At 38.3% G+C, this 27,704-nt stretch overlaps 2 protein-coding genes across 2 annotated transcripts in view; one reads left to right on the plus strand and one right to left on the minus strand.

The window, feature by feature from the left end:
• Nucleotides 1-8,595: 8,595 nt before the first annotated feature.
• On the plus strand, nt 8,596-17,246 carry NOPCHAP1 (NOP protein chaperone 1). The gene is made up of 4 exons (XM_017645994.3): nt 8,596-8,749; nt 10,269-10,355; nt 13,749-13,885; nt 17,000-17,246. The coding sequence occupies exons 1-4, from the start codon at nt 8,635-8,637 to the stop codon at nt 17,216-17,218; spliced, it is 558 nt and encodes a 185-aa protein (XP_017501483.1). The 5' UTR covers nt 8,596-8,634; the 3' UTR covers nt 17,219-17,246.
• Nucleotides 17,247-20,988: 3,742 nt separating this feature from the next.
• Nucleotides 20,989-27,704, minus strand: part of ALDH1L2 (aldehyde dehydrogenase 1 family member L2) — a 45,739-nt gene continuing 39,023 nt past the window's right edge. The window contains exons 22-23 of the mRNA XM_073213769.1: nt 27,041-27,240; nt 20,989-25,050 (exon numbers count right to left, since the gene is read on the minus strand). Of these exons, the coding sequence (XP_073069870.1) occupies nt 24,995-25,050; nt 27,041-27,240 (256 nt within the window). The 3' untranslated portion in view covers nt 20,989-24,994. The remainder of the gene's footprint in view (nt 25,051-27,040; nt 27,241-27,704) is intronic.

The following is a 27,704-nucleotide window of genomic DNA, read 5'->3' on the forward strand; positions in this document are numbered from 1 at the left end:
TGATGTGGTGGATGATGTTGATGGATTTTCGAATGTTGTACCATCCATGCATCCCTGGGATGAATCCCACTTGGTCATGGTGTATGATCCTTTTGATATATTTTTGAATTCGGTTTGCTAATATTTTGAGTATTTTTGCATCTACATTCATCAGGGATATTGGTATGTAATTTTTTTCTTTGGTGGGATCTTTGCCTGGTTTTGGTATTAGGGTGATGTTGGCTTCATAGAATGAGTTCGCGAGTATTCCCTCCTCTTCTATTTTTTGGAAAACTTTAAGGAGAATGGGTATTATGTCTTCTCTGTGTGTCTGATAAAATTCCGAGGTAAATCCGTCTGGCCCGGGGGTTTTGTTCTTGGGTAGTTTTTTGATTACCGTTTCAATTTCTTTGCTCGTAATTGGTTTGTTTAACTTTGGTGTTTCTTCCTTCGTCAGTCTTGGAAGGTTGTATTTTTCTAGGAAGTTGTCCATTTCTTCTAGGTTTTCCAGCTTGTTGGCATATAGGTTTTCATAGTAGTCTTTAATAATTCTTTGTATTTCTGTGGAGTCTGTCGTGATTTTTCAATTCTCATTTCTGATTCTGTTGATTTGTGTTGATTCTCTTTTTCTCTTAATAAGTTTGGCTAGAGGCTTATCTATTTTGTTTATTTCTCAAAGAACCAGCTTTTGGTTTCATTGATTTTTGCTATTGTTTTATTCTTCTCCATTTTGTTTACTTCTTCTCTGATCTTTATTATGTCCCTCCTTCTGCTGACTTTAAGCCTCATTTGTTCTTCTTTTTTCAGTTTCGATAATTGTTATGTTAGACTATTCATTTGGGATTGTTCTTCCTTCTTCAAGTGTGCCTGGATCGCTATATACTTTCCTCTTAAGACTGCTTTCGCTGCGTCCCACAGAAGTTGGGGCTTTGTGTTGCTGTCATTTGTTTCCATATATTCCTGTATCTCTATTTTAATTTGTTCGCTGATCCATCAATTATTTAGGAGCATGTTATTAAGCCTCCATGTGTTTGTGAGCCTTTTTGTTTTCTTTGTAGAATTTATTTCTTGTTTTATACCTTTGTGGTCTGAAAAGTTGGTTGGTAGAATTTCGATATTTTGGAATTTACTGAGGCTCTTTTTGTAAGCTAGTATGTGGTCTATTCTGGAGAATGTTCCATGTGCACTTGAAAAGAATGTATATCCTGTTGCTTTTGGATGTAGAGTTCTATAGATGTCTATTAGGTCCATCTGTTCTAGTGTGTTGTTCAGTGCCTCCGTGTCCTTACTTATTTTCTGCCCAGTGGATCTATCCTTCGGGGTGAGTGGCATGTTGAAGTCACCTAAAATGAATGCATTGCATTCTATTTCCCCCTTTGGTTCTGTTAGTATCTGTTTCACATATGCTGGTGCTCCTGTGTTGGGTGCATATATATTTAGAATGGTTATATCCTCTTGTTGGACTGAGCCCTTTATCATTATGTAGTGTCCTTCTTTATCTCTTGTTACTTTCTTTGTTTTGAAGTCTATTTTGTCTGATATTAGTACTGCAACCCTTGCTTTCTTCTCGCTGTTGTTTGCCTGAAATATGTTTTTCCATCCCTTGACTTTTAGTCTGTGCATGTCTTTGGGTTTGAGGTGAGTCTCTTGTAAGCAGCATATAGATGGGTCTTACTTTTTTATCCATTCTATTACTCTGTGTCTTTTGATTGGTGCATTCAGTCCATTTACATTTAGGGTGACTATTTAAAGATATGTACTTATTGCCATTGCCGGCTTTAGATTCGCGGTTACCAAGGTTTCAATGTTAGCCTCTTTAGTATCTTACTGCCTAACTTAGCTCGCTTATTGAGCTGTTATGTACACTGTCTGGAGATTCTTTTCTTCTCTCCCTTCTTATTCATCCTCCTCCATTCTTTATATGTTGGTTGTTTTATTCTGTGTTTTTTCATGTTTCCTTTTACTGGTTTTGTGGGTAGTTGATTTTATTTTTTGCCATTAGTTAGTATTTGGTTGGTCTGCTTTCTTTGCTGTGATTTTATTTTTTCTGGTGACATCTGTTTAGTCTTCGGAGTGCTCCCGTCTAGAACAGTCCCTCTAAAGTACCCTGTAGAGGTTGTTTGTGGGAGGCAATTTACCTAAACTTTTGCTTGTCTGGGAATTGTTTAATCCCTCTAACATATTTAAATGATAATCGTGCTGGGTACAGTATCCTTGGTTCAAGGCCTTTCTGTTTCATTACATTAAATATATCATGCCATTCTCTTCTGGCCTGTAAGGTTTCTGTTGAGAAGTCTGATGATAGCCTGATGGGTTTTCCTTTATAGGTGACCTTTTTCTCTCTAGCTGCCTTTAAAACTCTTTCCCGGTCCTTGATCTTTGCCATTTTAATTATTATGTGTCTTGGTGTTGTCCTCCTTGGTTTCTTTCTGTTGGGAGTTCTGTGTATTTCCATGGTCTGTTCAATTATTTCCTCCCCCAGTTTGGGGAAGTTTTCAGCAATTATTTCTTCAAAGACACTTTCTATCCCTTTTTCTCTCTCTTCTTTTTCTGGTACCCATATAATACGGATATTGTTCCTTTTGGATTGGTCACACAGTTCTCTTAATATTGTTTCATTCCTGGAGATCCTTTTATCTCTCCCTTTGTCAGCTTCTATGCGTTCCTGTTCTCTGGTTTCTATTCCATCAATGGCCTCTTGCATCTTATCCATTCTGCTTATAAATCCTTCCAGAGTTTGTTTCACTTCTGTAATCTCCTTCTGGACGTCTGTAATCTCCCTCCTGACATCATCCCTTAGCTCTTGTATATTTCTCTTCATCTCCGTCAGCATGTTTATGATTTTTATTTTGAATTCTTTTTCAGGAAGACTTGTTAGGTCTGTCTCCTTTTCAGGTGTTGACTCTCTTATCTTGGTCTGCCTGAAATTTTGCCTTTTCATGGCAATAGAAATAGTTTGCAGAGCTGGCACGAGTGACAGCTGGAAGAACTTTCCTTCTTGTTGGTTTGTGGCCTTCCTCTCTTGGGAGAACAGCGATCTCTAGTGGCTTGTGCTGGGCAGCTGAATGCAGACAGGGCTTCTGACTCCTGCCTGGCTGCTATGGAGTTTATCTCCGCTGTTGCTCTGTGCGTGACCTTCCTTGGGCTGCTGCTCCGTCATGGTAGAGCCGTGTTGGAGGGGGAGTGGCCAGGAGGCTATTTATCTCCATGAGGGGCCTCCATGCTCCCTGCTGCCCAGGGGGTTAGAGTGCCCAGAGTTCCCCAGATTCCCTGCTGGTGGACTAAGTGTCACAGGACACTTCCTTCTGGTTTTGGGGTCCCTGTCCCTTTAAGACTTCCAAAAAGCACTCGCTTTTCTTTGTCCCAGGTGCAGTGTCTGTAGGGATCTGCTCACAGGTCTTACTGTCCTGTTTCCCTAGTTTCCAGCACCTCACGCATGCACTGTGTCTGTGCTCTGGTCTGGATGGCTAAGGCTGGGTGTTTAGCAGTCCTGGGCTCCCTCTCCCTCCCTGCTCTGACTCCTCTCCTCCCCCCAGAGCTAGGTTGTGGGGTGCTCACGTCCTGCCAGACTGGGGCTTGTATCTTATCCCTTTCGGGAGGCGCTAGGTTCTTATAGGTGTGGATGTGGTCTGGATGTTGTCCTGTGTCTTCTGGTCTCTCTTCTAGAAAGAGTTGTCTTTGTTATATTTTCATAAATATATGTGGTTTCGGGAGGAGATTTCTGCTGCTCTACTCATGCCGCCATCATGGTTCCACCCTCCTCCATTGTTTCTTTTTAAAAATATAAGCATATGTGCATGTGTAGGTGTGTGTATGTATATATACATATACAGCTATTTCCCTCACTTTGTTACACAAAAGGCAGCATACTGTAAATGCTGCTTTGCAATCTGCTTTATTCACTTATCAACATATCCAGAAAATCACTCCATAGTAGGATATGTAGATTTGCCTCATTTCTTTTTCATTATATTGTACTCCATTGTGTCTTTATTCAACCAGATCTCTATGAATGGACGTCTGGTTTAGTTTTTTACTGTTACAATTAGTGCCACTATGCCCATTTTATTTTGTGTTTTTTTCCCAGGGTATTAGGAATTTCTGGGTAAAAAGGTAAATGCATGTGTAATTTTACTAGATAATGCCAATTCCTTTCTGTAGCTACCCTTATCATTCTGCATTCCCAATGTTAATGAAAAACAGTGCCTGGTTCCCTACAACTTTGTTAATACATATGTTGTAACTTTTTATTATTGAAAACCTGATAGATAAGCAATGTCTCCTCAGTGTCATTTTCTTTTGCATTTTTTTTTTGTATGAGTGAGTTTGCACATCTTTTTTTTATGTGTTTAAGCACTGTGTGTATTTCTATTTCTGTGAATTTTTCATTTCTCTAACCTGTCTTTCCATGAAGTGCTTGGCCTTTTTCTTCTTTGTTTTTAGATGCTCCTGCCTCTTTCAAAGTGGTGTACATTGGAAATCTTGTTTTAAGTCATTTTCCTTTTCACAGTGCATATGCTGATTTTTCTTATGTAAAAGTTATTTTTTAATTTTTATATAGTCAGATTCATGGATCGTTTCTTTTACTGGCTTATATTTTTATATATTTCAGGAACATTATCCATTTCAAGTGTTTTCATAAAGGTTTTCAAATTTATTTGTGTAGAGTATACAAAGTGGTCTGTATAAATTTTTCTGTATTTCCTCTAATTTTATGGCTATTGTTCCATTATCATTTATTTCATATATTTATGAAACCAAACCTTCCTCCCTTCTCCTATTTTGGTTTAATAGTTAGTAGTTTGGCTATTTTCTTGACTTTGTAAATATTTAGCATTTGGTGAGCACTTTGATTTTACTATTTCCTGTGGATGCAAGTAATGGTTAGTAGTGTTTTTACAATTTTAAGTGGAAGAGATTTTTTTAAATGCTATTATTTTCTAGTTATATTGAATTGTGATCACAGAAGTCCACTTAAATTATTTGCATTTTTTAAAAATATTGATGTTTTGTTTCTGGACTACAATATGTCAATTTTGAGAATTTTCCTTTACTTAGAAATGGGTTTAATATCTATTATCAGGATTCAGTGTTCAATATACATGCATTAGATCTATTTTTTTGATCATCTTGTTTAGGTCTCCTGTATCCATACTAAATTTTTTGTTGTTCGATTAGGTCTATTCTGTTCTGAGAGGGTGTTAAAAATCTTGAATTATTCTCTTTACATTACTTTTAGTTTCTGGTTATAATAGTTGTTGCTGTCTTATTAGGCACATGGATATTAATGTTAGTTTTCCTTTCTATAAATTTCACTTAGCATAATGTCTTCAATGTCCATCCACATTGTGGCAAATGGCAGGATTTCCTTCTGTTTTATGGCTGAGTAATATTTGTATATATATACATACCACATTTTCTTTATTCATTCATCTGTTGGTGGACACTTAGGTTATTTCTATGTCTCAGCTATTGTAAATAATACTGCAATGAACATGGGTGTGCAGACACCTTTTTGAGATAGTGGTTCTGTTTCCTTCAGACACTCAGCGGAGTCCCCTTTCTCATATCCTTGCCACCTCTAGTTATATTTCTTGTCTTTTTTGATATTAGCCATTCCAATAGGTGTGATATGATAACTCATTGTGGTTTTGATTTGTCCTGTTTTCTTTTTATTTAGATATGCCTGGCTTATCTATAATTACCCTTTTATTTTTATAATTTTTGTTTTATATTTAGGTAAATCTCTTCTATCCAGCAGAGTTGGATTGACTTTTTAACCAATCTGAAAATCTTTTTCTTTTCATAGGGGAATTAAGCCCATTTTCATGTATTGATATGATTGGTATGCTTCATTTTAGTTTTGTCATAATCATATGAAATGTTTCCTATGATGTCTGTTTTGTTCTCTCTTTCTGCCTCATTTAGTTTGGTATTTAGGAAGATTTGGATTTTTTTCCAATATTTTTACATAATACTATTCAGTCTCTTATATTTTGATATTGTCTTCCTATTATGAACAATATTGCAATTAGCTAGTAATCCCCTCTTTCTATTCCCTCCTTACCCCCAACATTTAATTTAAAGTATTATTTTTAATCCCAGTTTTAAAAAGCAAGATTTTCTCTTCATATCTAGTCCGATTTCTCCCATTTTTAATATTTTTATTATATTCCATATTATCAAAACCTATAAAAATTAAACACTACTCTTTCAACCTTATTCTCACTGTTTAGCACCAGTTCTGCTGTAAAATGCTCACCACAAAACTTAAGTTGGAGTTCTCCAATCATTTTCTGAAGCTTATTCTCTAATAGATTCCTCAAGAAGTCTATGGGAACAGTATTTCCTGTTTCCTTCCAAGTTCATAACTGTCTATATCTTTAAAACTTTTATACTTGAAAGGCCCTTAGCTTAAATTGTCTTTCTTTGAGTATTTTAAATATGGTATTCAATTTCAATTGCTTTTCATTTGATGGGAGGGAGACTAAATTTTGCCAATGCATCTTCTACTCTATCTTGGCCACATGTTAATGTCTCAATTTCTAGGTTGTTCTTATAAACCAGCAATGTTCCATTAGTTTTGTACAGTGTTATACCTGTGGGTGCTTCAGATCTCATAAGTCAACAAATAAACAGAAAATATTTGTAAGGACATTTCTAAGGGCTGGAATCAGGTTTACTGAAGTGATCAATTCATCAATGAAACAATGAACAATATTTATTTGTTCAACTTTTCTGTGTTCATGCATCAGTTAAGCATGTATTAATCATTAACTATGTGCCTGACTGCAAGTGCAGTTCTGGCAATACAAGTCAAAAAAGGTACTGTCCCTCCCCATAAGGATCTCCAGACATAGGTTTTAACTAGAAAGAGAGTGAAGTCAGTTTTTAAAATGTATTAACCAGTGCTTTCTTCCTCAGTGTGTACTGTCCTTTCTCTCATAATTCTTTGTGCCATAAGTTTTATAACTTGGTTATAATATAATGTTAAATTATTTAGTATGACAACAGTACTGCAGCTCCCAGTTTCTTTATACATTTTAATCATCTTCCTCTTTTTTCCTTCAGGACAATGCTGTAAAGTATTATTATCCTGATTTTAGAAAGAGGAAATGAGACTCGGAGACTGATCTGCCCAAATCCACAGTTACTAAATGAGTTATCTGAGACTGAATTTAATCCAGATCTGGTTTGGCTGATTTTGGACTACCTATTATGTCAGAAACAAGCAGAAAAATCTTTTTCCACGATGTCTGCTTCAGCTTTGAATCCCACAGCAGAGCGGCTGAGGCATACCATAGGTGGCTTCCAAATATTGTTAAAAGAATGAGGAGGAAAGGAAACAATCAGCAGCATAAAAAGGTAACCTACAGAATGGGAGAAAAGTGTTTGCTAATAATACATCTGATAAGGGGTTAATATCCAGAATACATAAATAACTCCTACAACTTGACACCAAGAAAACAAATAACCCAATTTAAAAAATGAGCAGTGGGTTTCAATACACATTTCTTCAAAATAGATGACCAATAAATTCATGAAAAGATGCTCAGCACCACTAATCATTAAAGAAATGCAAATCAAAAGTACAATGAACTATCCACTATTTCACATCGACTAGAAAGGCCACTATTAAAAAGAAAACCTAGATAATAACAAGTGTTGGTGAGGATGTGGAGAGACTGTAACCCTTCTGTACTTCTGGTGGGAATGTAAAATAATTCAGCCATTACGGAAACCAGTATAGAGGTTCTTCAAAAATTAAAAATAAAATTACAGTATATTCAGTAATCACACTTCTGGGTATAAACCCAAAAGAATTAAAGACAGGGTCTTGGAGATGTATTTACTTAGCCATGTTCACTGCAGCAATGTCTACAAAGCCAAGATGTGGAAGCAACTCAAAAGCCCATCAAGGGATAAATAGATGAAGAAAATGTGTATGCAGAAAATGTACATGCACAGAATGGAATATTATTCAGCCTTATAAAAGAAGGGAATCCTGCCACGTGTTACAACATGGATAAACTTTGAGGACATTTTTTAAGTGAAACTTTCCAGTCACGAATAGACAAATACTGTATGATTCCACTTGCATCAAGTATCTGAAGTAGTTAAACTCATGGAAACAGAAATTGGAATGGTGGTTGCAGGGGGCAATGGGCCACATGTGAGTGCCCCACGATGTAGGCAAACTGTCTATCAATAGATATAGCATTTCAGTTTTGTAAGATGAAAAATTCTAGGGATCCCTCAAATAACAGCGTATGGTTAACACTTCTGAACTATACACTTAAAAATGGGTAAGATGGTAAATTTTATATTATGTGTTTTTTAAATCACAATTTAAAAAATTAATGAAAAAAAAAAAGAATGGAGGGCAGCCCCATGGTACGCTGTCCACTTCCGGATTTTTTAAGTTAAAAATAGTCTTGCAGCTCTTTCACCCAATGATAGGGCTAGTCCCAACCTTCTATTCTCCAGGCAAGAATGGCCTCAGGGCTCCCCCAGGTGCCGCTCCGGCTAGTGGCCGCCCCTCGCCTCGCCCCGCCCTTCCCGAGTTTCCTCCAATTGCGGTCCTGGCCACGCCCCCTGCCCGAGCCTCTTCCTGCATCCGGGGTGGTGGGCGGGCCCTGAAGCCTAGCAAGAAGCATGGAGGAGCCCGGAGATCCCCTGTCCAACCCAAGCTCCTCGTCCTCACCTCGGCACTGCGCGGGGGTCTCGGTGTCCACGGAGCTGCTGACGGCGGGGAGCGGCGGCCAAGGAGGTGACAGGCGGCGGCGGCGGCGGCGTGGGGCCGGAGCTGCCAGCGGCTCCTTGGCCAGGCCTCAGCATTCCGGAGGGGAGCCCCGGGATAGAGTCTGGGAGATGAGGGTTGAAGACCCGCCGCCACCCCCCACCCCCCATGGTTATATTCCGCGTGGCAGTGGGTCCACTCTGCTGAGCGCCGCATCGAGGCAGACCCCCTAAGGGGAGGTCGGCTGTCTGGGTCCAAGCAGTTGGCTGGTAGCGGGAGCAGAGAACTATTATGGATTGACCGCCTCCCCACACACATCCCCAAGTTCACAGAAGTACTCTTAGTGCTGCTCTTTTACAGAGGGAGCCATGGGTTCACGTGGGATTTCAGATACTGTCATAGAGAATTAGGAAGCGTGGGTTTGAATCCCAGCTCCAATTAGCTGTAGAACTTTAGGAGAGTTGTTCACATTGTCAATGCCATACTTCTCACTTTTGGAAAATGGTGGTGGTAGTACCTATACAGTTTTTTTGAGGACAGTGCGCTTAAGGTTTTGGGCATATCGTCAGTAAATACTAGCTTGACCGTGAGAATGTTCTGTGAGAACGGAGAGCATCCAAAGCCATTGTCAATAGCTTGTTTTACTATTCGCTGGGAATGAACTAATTCAATCCTTACAACAACCCGTTGCAGAAGGTTCTGTTATCTCCATTTCATAGATGACGAAACTGAGTCGTGGTGTATCATACCCGATAGGTAACTTGCTGGTGATCACGGGACCGAAAAGTGGCAAAAATGGGATTTAAATCCAGTCAGTCCGCCTCCAGAGTCCATGCTCTTTATGCTAATACAGTTGCTGGACATAAAGTAGCAAGGGATGCTTGTTTGTTGAGCTCTGCTCTATGTGTGAACAGGATTTTTGTACTAGAGTGAAGAGATTTTCCAGATGTTGGAAACAGGGTATGCAGAACCCTGAGGTTTGAAAGACAAAGCCTTGTTCTCTGAGCTCTGATGGGCTGGAGTGTTGGGTTAATTTGAGGAATAGTTAATGATAAGGTTTAAAAGCTAAAGTGAGAAACTTCATTTTTTCCAAGGGGCTCGTTTGTCTTGATTGGACATCTTTAGGGGAACTAAACAGGCAGATATGTTTTATAAATAAACTAATACTCCAAACCAATTGCCCAATATAACACAGCTAGTAAACATTTCTGGCTTCACTGAACCATTATTGTGCTCTATACTGCTTCCTTCATTCTGTCATTGCAGTCTCACATTTGTCACTGATGAATTTATGATCCAGAGAGATGCAGTTTAGTGTGCATTTAGTACTCAGAATTGGTGACACAGAAATATATTAGACCAGGCCTAAGAAAGAGGAGATGAATGTACTTAGGTAAAATGTGATGGAACTTGGAGCACCTCTTTTTCTAAAAGCATCTTGGGGAATGTAGAATAGTCAGGACCTGAGAGTGCTTACAGAAATTCAAAGCTTGCTGATGGGCTCATATTTCTTTACGCTATAGAGAATTACATGTGTATGTGCTTTCAGGTATATGGGACAGGTTGCTCATCAACTCCAAGCCTAATTCCAGAAAGAATTCCACTCTCCAAACAGTTCGGATAGAGAGAAGTCCTTGTAAGTACCCTTCCCTCTCTTTCTCTTCCTCTCTCTCAGGAACCTTCTCTGATGTTAAATTTTGCCCAATTAAATAGTTACTTGATGGGACAATCTCTGCCTTTGTGGTTAAATATCAAATCACAGCGAGTACAGCAGAGCAAGTGTTACTTGGAATTTTGGTAGTGAGGTCAGTGCACAAGAATAGACTTTCATACATTCTCCTGCTTTAAGATGTAACTTTTCCCAGGAAAACTCTCCTTGTGGGATGAGTTTTTAGAAATCAAAAAAAAATTACTGCTAATTAACATGGGAAATTTTTTTTAGAGGATACTGAGTCTCAAATTTAATACAGCCATATAGGAAAACACCACTACATCCCATTAAATTAGACACAGTTTCTCAAATGCTAAATGTTACTTATAATACGACATAATTCTCTTCACTAATTATTCTGCAGTGCTGCACTGCATACTCAGAAACAGGTACCACACTCAGACTTTGTTCATATAGCATACATGTTATATCTCACATCTAGGTAATTCACTCTTCATGTTTTTTAAAAAAAGGATAAAGACAAGAATTCAGTGAAAACAATGTAGATGGTGCATGAGGTTATGTTGATAAGAAATCATGATTATCCTGAGAGGGGAACTTAACCATAGTATTCAGTATATCTGTAACAGCTCAAATGACTGCATGGTGGCTTTCCATCCCAATGCAAGTTTTTGTGTGTATTTAGTTTTGTTGGTGACAAGTACCTCGCTGGGAGTGGAATTGCTAAGTTCTATGGAAATTTTTTTTTTTTTTAGAGAAGAAATTGCCAAACTATTTTCCGAAGTTGGGTGTACCATTTTGCATTCCTTTCATCCAGGTACTATACAGGGAGGTGGTCTTTTTAATTTTAGCTATTGTAGTATGTATGTAGTGGTATCTCATTGTGATCTCAATTTGTGCTTCCCTAATGACGAATGACCTTGAAATCTTTTCATGTGCTTATTCACTGTTTATGTCTTTGGTAAAGCGTCTGTTCAAACTTTTAGCTCGTGTTTAAAAATCATGTTGTTCATCTAATAAACAGTTCTTGTTTATGCTTGTTAGTGATGAATTCACCAGCCTTCATGTGTCTGAGAAAGTGATGGTTTTAGTTCTGAAAGGTGTCTTCAATGAATATAGAATTCTAGGTTGACAGGTTTAAAAAAATTTCTTTTCAGTCTTTCAGTACTTTAAAGATGTTTTGTCGTCTTCTGACTTGCATTGCTTCTGATGAGAAGCCAGCTGTCATTCTTGTCTTTGTCATGTATATATTTGATTCTTGAGTTTGGGGTTTGTTGAAATTCTTGAATCTGTGAGTTTATAATTTTCATAAGGTTTGGGAAGCTGTTGGTCATTTTTTTATTCAGATATTTTTTTTCTGTCCTTGCTTTGTCACATTTTCTGCAGGGACTCCTGTTTACACAAAATTTTGCTCCTTGAAGTCATCCCACAGTTCACTGACGCTTGGTTTAGTTTTCTTGGTTTCTTGTTTTTTGTGTTATTTTTGGTGCACTTCATTTGGGGTAGTTTCTATTGCTGTGTCCTCAAGATCATTGATCTCTGTTGTCTAATCTGAAGTTGAATACCATCTAGTTTATTTTTTAAGTCAGATATTGTGGTTTCTATCTCTGTAAGTTCAGCTTGAATCTTTATAACTTTCTTTTCTCATTGTGATTATGCTCTTCTTTGCTTTGTTGAATACGTAGAGTGTATTTGTAATAGCTGTTTTAACATACTTCTTGCTGATTTTATCATCTGTCATGTCTGTGTCTAAATTGATTTTTTTTCTACTCAATGGAGTGTTTTTTCATGTTTGCATGCTTGGTAATTTTTATTGGATGCTGGACATTTTTAATTTTATGTTGAGTGTTGGATTTTGTTTTATTCAGTTTAGAAGAACTACAGCTGATCTAGCTTCAGGGTTTAGCATGTACTTTTCTAGAGTACCACAGAAATATTTAACTTCTCAGTCTCAAGGTTCATGCCAGACTTGTAGGTAGTTGTTTTGCTCCACATGATTTGTTAGTTAAAAACAAAAGCAGAACCAGACCTGGCCTGATCGTCCATCTGTGTTAAAGATTGAATCTGCATACCCAGAAATACTTTTATTTTTATCAGTAATTTCTCTTTTTGTGTATCTGAAGGGGTATGAGAGCTAATTTATTTATTCACTAGTGTGTGCCAGACCATGGATGATTAAAGGCCATTTCTTGACCTTTACCACCATTTTCTTTTTCCATATTCTGGACATTTTAGTCATTTGTTGTACAGTGCTACCAGTGACTTAACCATTATGTGCATAGTTAGTTATATGCTGGGCCTCTTTTGAGAACTAAAGAAATTAGAAATCCTTTGTTTATTGATTTCCTTGTAGTAAGCATAGTGTCTGGCGGTCATCATCCCTGTTTGACAGATGAGTAAACTGAGGTTTTGAATGGTTAAATTAAATGTAGTCATTAGGATTCCTGTGGTTAAAAGGTCTGAAACCCACTTCAGGTTGCCTTAAACAAAAAAATTAATTACGTTGGCTCATGTTACTGAGAAAAAAAACCCAGTGATTTCAGGTACATCTGTGTTCAGGTGCTTGGTGTCGTCAGGGGTCTGCTGCTCTGTGTCTCTTAGCTCTGCTTTTCTAGAGCAGGCTTTTCCCTAACATGTGGCAGTTGGCCAGTTTATCAGCAGCTCCAGGCTTACATTCAGCAGCTCACTTAGGCATTTACTCACTCAGAAAGAAGGTATCTCTTTCTCAACAAACCAGAGTCCCAGGGTGATCTCCTATTGGCCCGACTAGATCACAGTGTCACCGTGTATGCCACTGAACCAAATCACGGTGGCCAAGGCTATGGAACATAACAGGCATGAACAAGATAAGTGACAAGAGTGACTAAGAGCAACACAGCTTAAAAGTCAAGGTTATGTTACTAGAAGAAAAGGGAATAGCTGTTGGGCAGGTAAAAACAACCTCTATTTAATTAATGCCCAAGGTAATTCAGAAAGTAAGAGGTGGAACTGGGATTCTACTAACAACCTGGTCAGTCTGACCCAAAAACCTCAGATCATTTAACTACTAAGTCACACTGCCTCCTTATTCAGTCACTGAATAAGAATGCCAACCTTCTTGGAACTTACAGGTCTGGAGATATATATCAAAAGCACAAATAAAACATTGAGAAATAATTGCTGAACTTGTGTAGTCCCACTGCTTTAGAATTCAGAAGAGAATGGAGGTTTTTAAAATGGTAAGAATTTGAAATTTTGTTATCATTGTTAATATTACTATGAAATTTAAAGTGTTTTACAGGAAGTTCTGAATTCTAAAATTTGAAGTTTGGCCAAATAATAACATGAATATTGATAAACTGTGTTTTCTCTCCTTAGTATTGGACCAAGTACAGAGCTTTCTCCCACAGATGGCTCAGGCAAATGAAAAGCTAAGAAGAGAAATGGCAGCTGCACCACCTGGTTGTTTCAATATTGAAAATATTGATGGGGCTCTGGGAAAAGTGATCCAAATGGTAACTATGGTTTGTTTTCATTTCTTAAAGTAGAATTACCAGTATGCCTTGTCACCTAAAAAGAAGAGAAGTTTCCATTGAAGTCCAAGTGTTATTTTCTATCTTACAAAGTCAGCTTATGTTTCTGGTGTTTGATACTTGGCCATGTTATGATTAAGGATATTATAGGTCAGTAAGCATTCCTGGGTGAAGTTTAGGGATTTAGTAATACAGAGTCAGAGGAGAGCTTTCTCAGGGCAAATATTACTTTACCAAATGCCCTAATTGGATTTTTTTTTCTTTCCAAGGCCGAAAAGAGGTCTCTGTATTCTGATTCATTGAGAATGCAAACATAAATGATGTGTTTAACAGAGTAACTGATTACATAAGCCACGTGTGAAAACTCTCAAGCTAGGCTCATATCTTATTCCTACACTGCAATTCCCTTTATAACACTTGTGTCTTTACAGAGCTGACACCATTATTAATAATATATCTAATTCATCTGCAGATCTGGTCACCTCACCTTGAGAATATATCCCAAATATACTTTCACGACCTCCACTGCTGCCGCCCTTGGTCCAAGTAACTGTGATGACCTCTTTGGACTATCCCAGTAATTTCCCAACCATTTGGAGACCAGGGGGCTTCCCACCAAGTTTCTGATAAGTTTGGAGTCCTCCGAGGGCCTTTGTGACCCTGCTGCCAGCCCCCGTCTGACCTTACCCCTTCTCTGCACCCTCCTTGCTGCCAGGCCTTTGCCCTCTTTGTGGAGTGCTCCCCCCGCATTTCTTCATCTTGACTCCCTCCATCTTTTAGCAGCTGTCACCTCAACAAGATTCCTTCCCCAATGGCCCTGTTAGTAGCTTATCCTGCTTTACTCTTCTTTATTTTTGCTAACCTGCACTCTGTTTTATATATAATTGCTTATTGTCTTCTTTCCCAATTAGAACAGAGGTCAGCAATCTTTTATGTAGGGGCCAGATAATAAATACTTCATGCTCTGTGGGCTGTACTGTCTCTGTTGCAATTACTTCATTTCTGCCATCTTAGCATGAAAGCAGCTGTGGGTGATACATGATGAATAGGCAAGTTTTATAAACCTTATTATGGACATTAAAACTTGAATTTCATATAATTTTCACATTTCATGAAATATTATTCTTTTTTTTTTTTTGAGAGGGCATCTCTCATATTTATTGATCAAATGGTTGTTAACAACAATAAAATTTGGTATAGGGGACTCAATGCACAATCATTAATCAACCCCAAGCCTAATTCTCAACAGTCTCCAATCTTCTGAAGCATAACGAACAGGTTCTTACATGGTGAGCAAGTTCTTACATAGTGAATAAGTTCTTACATGGTGAACAGTGCAAGGGCAGTCATATCACAGAAACTTTCGGTTTTGATTACGCATCATGAACTATAAACAATCAGGTCAAATATGATAATTCGTTTGATTTTTATACTTGATTTATATGTGAATCCCACATTTCTCCCTTATTATAATTATTATTTTTATTTTTAATAAAATGCTGAAGTGGTAGGTAGATGCAAGATAAAGGTAGAAAAGGTAATTTAGTGCTGTAAGAGGGTAAATGTAGATGATCAGGTGTGTGCCTATAGACTAAGTATTGATCCAAGCTAGACAAGGGCAACAAAACATCCACGGATGCAGAATATTTCTCTCAAAACAGAGGGGGTGAGGTTCTAAACCTCACCTCTGTTGATCCCCAATTTCTCACCTGATGGCCCCCCTGTGACTATGCCTGTCTTAGGTTGTTCCTCCCTTGAGGAATCTTACCCGTCTCTGGCTAACCAGTCATCTTCCGGGGCCATACAGGGAAATGTAAAGTTGGTCAGTGAGAGAGAAGAAATATTGTTTGAAAAGGTTAGCTTTTTACTTCTTTGCAGATTTATGCCCTGTGGCTTCTATGCCCAGCATTTGTCTTGAGGTATCTTTACCACTTGGAAGAATTATGATACTCGGTAATTTCGATATGAGGCACGAATACCACTAAAGGGTTGTAATTAGGAAGGAAGAAGAAAAGCTATAGAAGTAGCAGACAGAAGAAAACATGGGAAGATTGATTATTTCTTTGACATATCTTCTTATAGTGTAACATAAGCATGTATAGGTTTTAAACTACTAATTAAATTGCGTGCACACATTAACATAATAGGAATACAGCTACATAAACAAAGCAGACCTACAATTACCAGCTATATCCAGTGAAACCAAGAACACCAGTTAGGTACCCTAGGCATTTGTGAAAACTTATCAATGATATGATGGATATTGTCTAACTGAATTTGAATAGTTTGAGAAAAATCAGACAAATTAAAACAACACATTCCTGGGAACTGTTCACATCCCATATGTTCTTTTAACAGTAGATAGTCTATAGTTGCACAATTTTGGAGCACTGCAACTTGCACTTCTCCTAATTCTTGGTTGAGTTCTAACAGTATAGATCCAGTCAAATTTGTTGTTTTACTGTATGCACAGGCCAGCTTAGATATCTCCTTCTTCATTCCAATGGCAAGTCCAGGAACCGGTGGGATGAATGCAGCTACAACTGCAACAGCGCCAGGATCTTAGTTGAAGTTTTTTGATGATCATCTTCTGGAATGACTCTTCCAGAGGATGTTGATATGAAATATTATTCTTTTGATTTCTTTTTTTCTTGACTACTTAAAACCATAAAAGTCATTCTTAGCTCGTGAGCTAGTAAGAACAGGCAGTGTGCTGGGTTTGGTCCAAAGGCCGAAATTTGCCAGCCCCTGCTTCAAAAACATAAGTTACACAAACCTAAGTACTGTTTTTGAGTCTTGAGTACCTAGTGTGGTGCCTGGCTTATGTTAGTATTTATTAATGTTTTTGAATGAATACTGTTTAATGTATTGAGTATGTATAGAATTGAGTTGTGGGGGACTTTTGAGACTTAACAGTAAATGTAAATCATTATGGTGGACTCTAGTAGCTAAAAAAATAAAAGTGCCCTATTGTGTTAAAAACACTTCTTGTCCTTTGTCCTATCTTTGTGCTAAATGTTGGTTCTTCCCAAAGTTGTTCTTACAACTTCTTAGGGAACTGCCTTCAAATAATTTCCCACATGGTGCTTTTTGCAGGATGTGGCTTTGTTTGAGATGAATCAGTCCAATTCAAAAGAAGAGGATAGTTCAGAAGAGAATTCACAAGGCAGTTCAGAGGACAGTTCGGAATCGGAGGATGAAGATGACAGCACCTCTTCTGAAGTCACCGTCGATAACATTAAGCTTCCTCACTCAGAAGAGGGAAAAGGCAAGATAGAGGTTTTGGACAGTCCTGCCAGTAAAAAAAAGGAATAATGTAATAAATGACCTAAGAAACAGGTGACTTACGCCTACTAATTCTGTGAAAAAGAATGTGGCTCACTGGTTATTTTGCATTTCCGGGTATCTGTGGTGCTTTTATGTAACACTGGATGAATTTTGTTTCTCAGAGAAGCAGAAGCTGGCTTTTAAAGAGTCGGGATAGGTGGCGTTTGGGGATCTTCTAAGAACAGACTGTCTTTGATCTCACGTTGAAGCGATTTAATTTAGAAAACTTTACTTTGTTCATGGTGATGAGTGAATTTATTATCTACTTTCTCCAGTGTAGATTTCAGAAATACCAAACTTATTTTAAAGTAAAAGTACAAATGGCCTGTTTGTTTTTACTTTAAATTATTCTCTTGGATAAAACAACTTAGATGGGCTTTTTCTTTTTTAGGTTATTATGAAGTCCAATTTATTTTGTTACCATCAAAGTGTGTTCAGTGAAAGAGAAATTTAAGAGAAAGAAGTCTTTTAGAAAGAAAAGACTTATATTTAGCTGCCCTTAGGCATATCTACTTTCATTTTTTAAAAAATTCCTTTCCAGTTTGAGCTGGAAAACTGGTGCTTTGTGGCTTAATCACTGTTGATGACTCTGTAGCCACTCAGTGAGTGTAGAATTGACTGGCTGGGGAAATTCATGTTTTTTTTTTTTCTTTTAAGCAAAAAAATTTTTTTTCTCAGCTATTAAAACCATTCTACACAGTTTGAAACCTATCAAATGTAGAAAATAAAGGAGACCATAGGAAAAACAGGACACAGGTCTCTCACATAGACCTGAGAATTTAAAGGACTACATCCAAGTGGGCTAACCCGATGGAATTTTGTCCCCTAATGTTTCAGGGCTCTCTTTGAACCATTTTTTCCTACTCACATTAGCCCAAGACATTTTGTAAATACTGTGAAGATAATTCTCAGGATTCTACCAGTTTTTCCTGGTTATGCCTCTCTAACTATTTGAAGAAATGACCAGATCTGGAAACGAGACTTCTCAGCTAGAAAGGGTATTACGCTTTTAGAAAGGGTATTAGCACCCAACACAACTGTGATGAATTATTGGTATAAATTTTTAAAGATTGTCATTTACCAGAGAATATACTATGCTAAATTGTGAGAGGAGTTGCACTTGTCTGGTTTACTACTTAGCATGATGTGTGGTATACAGCAGGCTCTGAATAATGTTAACACATGAAGTAATGGCTGTATGAGGGTATACAGGACATTTGAAGCTAGGGTAGGCTGCTCTAGGCAGGGAAATACGAGGTGTGACTTCACAAGAAATACCTATCCAAGTAGAAGTAGACTGAGTGATCAGTGAAAGAGGCTAGTCAGTTTAGAAATACATACTAATATGTAGAATTTTAATGTTTCTCTCCTGCATTGGCTATCCAGTGTAATAAAGCTAGGCTTCCTATATAGTAAATGAAGTCAAGAAAGTTCAGGGTCTCTGGAAATTCTGATGACATAAGAGAAAAAAGAAAAAGAGTAACATTTGGTAAGAGTTAATAGATGATGCTAATATATGATAAAGATGCCATTTTAACTAAGTATAAAATGGATAAACTGTCAGAATTGGCTAAGTATTTCAAACAAGGTTAGATTCTAGCTTTATACCATGTGCTAATAATGTGTTAAATTACATATGGATTAAAATTTAAATATCAAGAAGATTTATATAAGAGTGGGAGACTATTTAATAATGAAATTGGGCAAAAGTTCATTTAAAAGCAGAACATTAAAGCCGGAAGTCACAAAGGAAAAGAGAAAATTCATCCACTCTTAAATATTTAAAACTATGGATGGCAAAGAAATTTAAAAGGCAAGGGACCAATTGGAGAAAATATTTGCAATATCAGACAATGCATGTCATTAATATACAAATTAGTAAAAAGGACTAATAGCTCACTAGAGAAAAGGTACGGGACATAAACAAGTAATTCACAGGAAAAAGAAAACCTTCCACCCCATTTATCAAAGAAATGCAAACGAAGCCAAGATTGTATTCTTTACATATCAAAATGGCAAATGAAACAATACAATAGCATCAACTTACTGAGCCCTTCCTATGTGTCACCTACTCTTCGAAGTGTTTTTACACTTAAGAGTTATCACCCTCATACAAATATAAAAACCTATTGAGTTGCACATTTAACATTTGTGCACTTTATGTATGTACGTTATAACCTTAATTCAAAAGCTGTTTTATCAGCTGGTTGCCTTTAGTCTTTTGGAAGGTAAATCACTGTTGTGCTTCCGTTAGTCCAGCCTGCGCTTTCTCTGCCTGGTGCTTGGGTGTGAGATGGCAGCCATTTGGAGAATGGGTCTGTTCCTGCCAGGGTTGATGAAATGTTCTCTTCACACTTGTGGGAGGCCATCTTTCTATAGCTCTGTGACTGTAAATCAGTGTCATGTAAATCATGTGACTTACAAATCAGGAAATCAGGTGCCATGGGATGGAAGCAAATATTTCATTCTGAATGAATCTCCCATCTATTCCCACAATATTTTAATTGTGCATCAAATGTGGTACTTACAAAAAGGAAACCTGCCCCACCAAGTAGTTTGTGTTACTGTGCCTGTATCCTCTCTTGCAGGAGGAAAGGGAAGGAAAGGCTGAGTCTCACTTTCATCTGCATTTCCATCAAGTGCCTAGCATAGTGCCTTTCATTCCGTGGGAATGTACAATAAAGGTTCATTAAACTATTTTTTTCCTCTTTGTCTCAATAAAGTGATTCATCTTAAATTTCAGTGATTCATAATCCTGAAGAAAAAAAAGACAGGGTAAATATGATTGGTTGACTTTTCCCAAAAGCTTAATGTTGGAAACTTTGTGGTTGACTTCCCACCATCCATTCATGGAAAACCTTTTCCAACGGTTGGTTTGGGAATCAGCACATGACGCGAACCTTCCCAGTGAGGCATGAGCAAAATTGTGTTAGTGGAGTTTGGAAAGGAAAGTACTTCTTACTGCTAAAAAGGAGGCACATGAAGAGGTGGGAAGGACTGGATGTCTTATGAGTAGATATGATTCCTGAAACTCCTGTCTGGTGGCCATAAATAGAACCAGCTTTGGAGTGTAAAGTCTGCGCACCGAGGGCAGCAGGGAGAAGCAAAGCACATCATGGAATCATTGCACCAAATACCTGCAGGCTCAACTGTCGCTAGATTTTTGTTTTGTGACAATAAATTTCCTTACTGTTAAGAAAACACCACCTTAAGTGGGTATATTCTGCTTATACCCACTTTGCAGATAAGGACAGTGGTATGGGGGTGCTAAGTAAATTGCCTAAGGCCTCACAGTAGGTAAGAGCTGGAGCCAAGTTTTAAGTGCTGTCAGCCACATCTCGCCATCATGGGCCTACGGGCCACTATGCCACAAGCACAGGTCCTAAGTTGGATCAGATCCCAGCCCAGCCACTTACCTCAGTTTCTCCATCTGTAAAATGGATATAACAGTATCTCCCTCATGGGGTTTTGGTAAGAAATTAATGAGTTAATACACATCATGTGTTTAGAAGAGTACTCAGTAAATATGAGGTGTTATGCTGTATGAGTAAAACTGGTGGCAAAAATTTGGAAACAGATTGCTATATGGACTCAGGAATTCCATTTCTAAAATTTTTTTAATTACTATAATTAAATATAGCTCAGTTCAAAAATTTCTATATATAATTTATCATAATGTTTAAAATAGCAAAAGCCAACAATATGTCCAAATATGTCTCAATGCCCAACTATAGGGAAGCTGAATTAAAGCCACTGAACATGAAGCAATATGTTTATTGACACAGCTGCTTGTATATTACTAACTGAAAAAAAGCAAGAACCAAATTATATACAGTATAATACCAATTCTGCAAAAAAAATATTCACAGGAAGTCTAGAACAATCTAATATCTGTGGTTATTTCTGTGGAGAGATGTTGTGGTTGAGTCTTACTCTGTTTTGTATATTTTTGCATAATTAGGTATTTAATCATTTAAAAAATTCATTTGCATATTACATATTATTTGTGTAGTATAGTAACAATAACCCACCCCATACATCATGTCTCGTATCTGATAATCTAGCTCAGGTTTCTCTTGCAGATAATGCCACTCTGCTGTTTTTTAATTTCCCCACCCAGGCTCTGATTTAAGCATAGGAAATAAAAACTATTTTAGCTTGGTTAAGACCACCAGCTTAATTGCCTGAGTGTCTATTCTGCTGCTTAATAGCTCTGTGATTTGGGCAAGTAAGCAAATATTTATTAAGCTCTTCCTACATGCTGGCACTAATGATACAGCACTGAACAAAAGCCCCTGTCCACAAAGTTTACATTCTAATAGGGAGAGATTGATGATAAACATATGCCAGGTTGTGGTAAATACCTGCAGGAAGAGAATAAATAATTACAAGGGAGATGAGGTGTGGATGTGGGGACATACTGCTAGAAAATGTGTGTCTATTACAGTATTTGAGGAGAGACCTGAGGGAAGTGAGGCAGCCAGCCACGAGGTTGCACGTGGGTCAAAGGAAGTAGCAGTGGTGTGCTGTTGCAGGCTTGTACTTGTTCGCACACATCTCTTCCCAACTCTACATAAGTGAAGTCAAATTGGTAGCTTGAAATCAGCCTAATGATAGCATTTATACACAGGAGTCAGCAAATGCTACAAGAGTTGTTTTTCCCTAGAGAACCATTTGGTGAACATTTACCAGCACACCACTGGGAAGAGGGAATAGTAAGTGCAAAGGCCCTGAGGTAGGCGATTACTTGGTCTGTTTGAGGAACATCAAGGCAGCCAGGATGGCTAGATAAAATAAGAGGGAAATTGATAGGGCAGAGGCAGCCAGGGGCAAGATCAACTGGATTTTGTAGGTCATGGTAAGTACACTGGACTTTATTCTAAGCAAATTGGAAACCATTGGAAGGTTTTGAGCAGAGGAATGACATCATCTGACTTAAGCTTTCAATAGGACCACACAGGGAGCTATCAGAAAGACCAGTTGGGAGACCGGCCGTAACTAAGATAAGAGATGGTGGCTTGGTGATGGTGGAGCTAGTAAGAACACCTCTATTTTTTCAGATGTTGTGAAGATGAAGATAGCATTTACAAACTGCATAGTGTGTAGCACACACAGGAGGCCCTCAATAAATGAGAGCTACAAAATACCAATCCTGGGGGTCATACCTAGTTAGGAAGGCAAATAATTTCAGCACCAAGTGGTAAGTACCATGTTCCAGACAACTTAGAGCATAGAGGAGAGACACTTAAACCAAGCTGGGGGTTGGAAAGGCCAGGAAGGGTGAGTGACGGGACTGCTTTAGCAAAGGCAGGGGAAGAAGATTAGAAGGAATGTAGAACTGCTTAAAGTATCCACACCTCCCCAATTCAGATGACAATCAGATTACAGTTTATCCTTTAGTTTAGCAAAATAATCAGTGAGCTGAAGGAACAGTGACAATCTAATGACTCCATATGTTTATTAAATCATCTGGTAGGTTGTGGGTCTGTATGTTCCAGTTCAAATTCACTGGTAATTTTATGAATTCCAATGGAGCCTCTGATTCTGATCAATCAGATGTAAAAACGCAAGCTGGTAAGGAGTTCAGAACTCGCTATGGAAAAAGGAGTTCTTAATCTGAGGCTCAAGCATGGACTTTAGGAGGTGACTCCCTTGAATGTATTTGCAGAATTAGGTGCATGTACGTGAGTTTGTCGGGTAGAATTAAGACAGAGGAGTCCACGGCTTTACCAGACTCTCAAAGAGGTTTGTGGCCCAAAGATTAACAGCACTGCTACTGAGTGTAAGAGTAGAAGGTAAAATTGGTCCAGAAGAACAGGCTATTTTATCTATTTTGTTTGCTATTTTATCATTAAAATATTTGGCAAAGTGATATTTTAATTCACACAAAATCAGTTAAAACACCACATTTTAAAGTGGATCCTTTATCATAAAGCTTTGATTATTTAATTCAAACATTAACTGTCCATTTGGACCCAGAGAGTGTTATTTCCAATTTAGGATTTTGACTATGTCAAGCTCCGCTGGTAAATGAGCTACAGTATAATACAAAATGCTTATAGGCAAAATTTACTTTATTGATCATGCCAGGATGAGACCTGGTGTCCCTCCCATTGAATGTTTTCTGCCTCTGGTTTGTGGTTGTTTACTGATGGTCCCCTGCATTTCCCTTATATTAAGCTGCTGAGTCTCCAAGTAACAAGTACTCTCTCAGGGCTTCCTCAGAGCCAGAGAAATAGGAATGTTTGTTGAAATTTTACTTTAGAAGCAGGAGTAATAGAAGTGAATTGCTCTGACCATCTCCCAGAGACTGTGGTTCAGGAATTCATTTTCTAGTCACATGTGGATGGTGATAATTTACTCACCTATTTTTGTCTGACAGTGGGCAATAGTTGGGTGAGTACTGTGTGGATTGTGATAATTCCCATTTCTTGAGCACAGGCTGTGGTCCAAACACTTTGTTAAGTGAATTATGAGTTAAGAATCCTTCCAACACCTAATGAGATAGGGACTTTTTCCCATTTTTTAAATACCAAGGCTCCGAGATATGTAACTAACTTGCCCGAGACCACATAGCTAGTGAGTTGGCGGAACCACTAAGGCAGAGAATTGGAAAACAAGATGTCTTGTGAAGGCTGAGTGAGCTGCAGTAAGAAAAGCAACTCTTTTCCTTATTTCACTGCCATTTTTCATTACATGGCATTTTCCAGTGCCACTGTGTCAAAACAGTGGACGAGAGGAAGAGTGTAGCAGTCAAGGACTGAAGAAAAGGGTGTAGAGGAATCAATTCATCTACTTAATTTATCTCAATGTATTTTAAAAATAGTGATGGGGGAAACGAGTTAACTTTTATTGAGTACCATGAACAAAACACAGTGCAAGGTACTTACACTATTGCATTGGCTCCTCAGAATAAGGCTCCTGAGGAGAGCATTATATTCCTATTTTTATAGATGAGAAAACCGAGGCTCGAAGAAATTGCTTAAGTTTCCTCAAGTCACATAGATAGATGGTACGATATGAACCAAGATCAGCCTCCAAAGCCTACTTAATTTCTATATCATAATGTAAAATTCACTTGAAAAGCTATTTACTGGGATTTAAGCTATTTGGGGCCAGAAATCATGTCATTAAATTTTGCCTGCTCCTTAGAACCTAATGAGTACCTTGTACCTTGTAGGTACTCAGGAACTGTTTGTGGGTTGGTCACACATCATAGTGGGTCGAAAACCAGAACATCAAAAGGCACAAGGATGTATCTTCTTTCCAAATATGGGGAAAAAAAATACTCCCTGTTTATTACAGGATACATTTTTCCTTGAGAGCAAAATTATAGAAAATTTCTAATAACCCCATGTGTATGGTTCAGAGGTTAGAACCTATACACATTATACAGTTTCCAAAAAATGCACCTTGTGTATATTATATCTGCATGATATTAATATCTTCAAGATGAACAATGACCAGATTAGTCTTGCTGGGGAAAAAAAGCAGCTTGGTATTTTAGAAATATGTGTGATATACAACATAGTCAAAACCCAACAACTACAAAGGATTTTAATGTATAAAATGTGTATTAGAAAATACTCAGGCACACGTGTAAATACTTAAGACACATGGCCTGACTCTCTCTGTGGTCCATGTGTGCATTTTTCAGCTCCTGGCTGATACCTCTTTCCTCAGCACCACAGGCTTCTTAGGCGTGTCTGTCGAGGGTTGAGAAGTGGTGCTGTCGGCTGAGGGTTATCTGATGATGGCATTGCTCTAGTATTCCAGTGTCACTGTCTTGGTTTTGAGATATTCATTTAGGGCTTCCTCACCTAGGGAAGATAAAAGCAGTTGATGGACCTCGTTCATAGGTGATGTGATATCACCAGACCTTTGGACACAGGTGTTATGTGTCAAGTCACTAAGAGAATAGAAGGTGGTGGCAGACTATGATTTGACTAAGTCTAGTGTAGGCCCCAAGATGATTCATTTCTAACCATCACCCAGTGATGCTGCTGCCCATGGGCCATGGACCACACTTGGAGGAGTAAGGGATTAGACCAGCTGTCAGGCCTTCGAAGGACCGGAGTGGTAACTTGGTCAGTCTCCACCCAAAATCTTTCCCCTTTACATTCCTGCTTGATTATAAACTCTGTCTCTATCCTTTGCCCATTTATAGGCTGAACAGAAGCGACTAAGATACTGTCCTTCAGATTACATAACATGGAGCAACACAGAGCAGAGGAAAGAAAGCTGAGGGCCTTTGGTACGATCTATTTGAAAAATAAGGGAAAGGCAGTTTTCCTGATGTACATAATATGTTGGAAACAGAGAAGAGTATATCCAGGCAAAAAATAGTAAGTCTGCATTTTTGTTTCTCTTCTGTTTCTATTTTGAGCTAGTACAGGCATCAATTTATACAGCAGTTAAAGGGCATGAATACTACAAGTTAAACTAAAGAGTATATGATTCTGGAAACTGAGCTAAAACAAGGGTTCTTAACCTTAAGTTATAATCACCTTGGGGAGCTTTTAAAGCTCCTAATCCCAGGTCATACCCCAGACCAATTAACTCTCCGTCTTTGTATTTTTTAAAGCTCCCAGGTGATTCTAATCGAAGGTGCAGCTGGGGCTGGGCACCACTGGACTAAAGGAGGTTAGAATTGCAAGAAGAAAGTATCAGGCCAATTCTACTGTTTCATAATATAACAGAAACCCGAAGCTGGCTAATTATGGAGCCAGGAACACGGTTACCTAACTTTATAATAATAATTTCCCCAAGAAAATCTCCCACTGTGTTTTGGATCCAGGAATGAAAGCCAGATTGAAGCCATGTGAAAAAGAATGACTACTTTCAACTCAATGGAATGTAAAATGAGAACTATATTTTTTTCCTACAAATACATTGCCCGAAATCATCAGAAAAGAAAAATGTAAAAATACTCCGCATTAACCAAACTTATATTAGTGGGCTACAATTTCAGTAAATCACAAACATTTCCATTTTTGAGGCAACATGCCAGACTGACTGTAGGCAGGAAGAACATGGGCTCCTTGGCCAGACTGCCTGGCTTTGAATTCTCTTTGCCAGTGGCTGCCTGTGCGACTTTGAGCAAGTCACCCACCCTCTCTGAGCCCCATTTTCCTAAATGTAGGCGAAAAAATATGGATTTTCCTAAATCTGTAAGATAAGGATAATAATAGCACCCATCTCTCATGTCTATTGGGAGCATTGTTTGTGCTATTATAGGTCAAATAGTTACAATAGGGCCTGGTATGTATTTAGCGTTCAAAGTTCAAAGCTGTTCCTTGAAATGTCATCATGACTGCCCACAATGAATTACATTTGGGGCTTCTTACGGTTCTTCTCTGAGTTCCCAGACACCCAGAAAAGCCTGCCAGTTCACAGAGCTGACTCTGCAAGACTGCCAAGCATCTCAGAGACAGGATTTATTCTTGGAGGTTATTGCCCTCTCCCCATTTCCCTGTTTTGGTTCCATTTTGTCCCATGAAAGATAAACCAAGCTTATGCCAAGTGGCAGGTAAAAGACCAAACATATTTTCTGCTGAAAGATCTTGTCAGTTTCCTTTTCTCTTCAACATCAATCTTCCTTTAAAAGGAAAGACTTTCCACGCAACGCGTGTACTTTCCTTCGTGTACCTTCTGTTCAACAAAAATAGTTTGACATTTAAAAAACATTAGTATCAGTACCCTTGTAAACTTCCGATCCAACTGCCCTTCTAAACAAGTGTTGGATGAAACACAAAGCTGACTCTTTTGTGATGTAACAACGAAGGACACAGTAACAAAGTACAGCCTTACCCAAGTCTTTTCCAAAGCCAGATTGTTTAACGCCACCAAAAGGAGCCGCCACATCCGTCTTGTTGTATGTGTTAATAAAAACAGTTCCTGCTTCTAGTTTTTCACTCACATACATAGCCTTATTTACGTCTCTGGTAAAAACCCCTGAGGCCAAACCATACTCTGTATTATTTGCTCGTTGCAACACTCCATCAATGTCTCTGCAAGAGGTTTTGAGGGAGACAAAACTTCATTAAATGTAAAGCAAAACATTCTCATTTTATGTCCTAATATTTTTCCCCTCCATGCCAGAAACAGGAAAACATTGCTGCCAATCTGCTTGAGTTTCTATCAGTGAAATATTTCAGGCTTACACCAAAACTCCCAATGAAATATTACAACTCTGGTATGGTATTTTTCATATCTATGCAACACCTTTAAAATCTGATCGTAAGTCATCTTTTCCATTTTTTTCATTGGTTCTCCTTCAAGACTTCTCAAGTCCTCCCCTCTCCCTTGAGTCCAGATATATTTTCAGCTCGATCCCTATTTCCCTCTAACTCTTTAGATGTTACACACACAGTTCAAGGCTCATGCAGTGCCTCATGCTGACCCTCCCAGCTCCCACGGGAGCCACTGTTGTGGCGTGGCGTGGAGTGCTCAGTGAGAGGTCTCTGCAGCCACA

Source organism: Manis javanica, chromosome 10 (genome assembly GCF_040802235.1).
Source record: "Manis javanica isolate MJ-LG chromosome 10, MJ_LKY, whole genome shotgun sequence".
Classification (NCBI taxonomy): domain Eukaryota; kingdom Metazoa; phylum Chordata; class Mammalia; order Pholidota; family Manidae; genus Manis; species Manis javanica.

What these genes read in the sequence shown, in the direction of transcription:
- NOPCHAP1 (XM_017645994.3), top strand. Translation starts at nt 8,635, where the DNA reads ATGGAGGAGCCCGGAGATCCCCTGTCCAACCCAAGCTCCTCGTCCTCA. An exon ending in GGGGAGCGGCGGCCAAGGAG is followed by an intron (nt 8,750 to 10,268) that starts GTGACAGGCGGC and finishes ATGTGCTTTCAG; the next exon opens with GTATATGGGACAGGTTGCTC. An exon ending in TGGGAAAAGTGATCCAAATG is followed by an intron (nt 13,886 to 16,999) that starts GTAACTATGGTT and finishes TGCTTTTTGCAG; the next exon opens with GATGTGGCTTTGTTTGAGAT.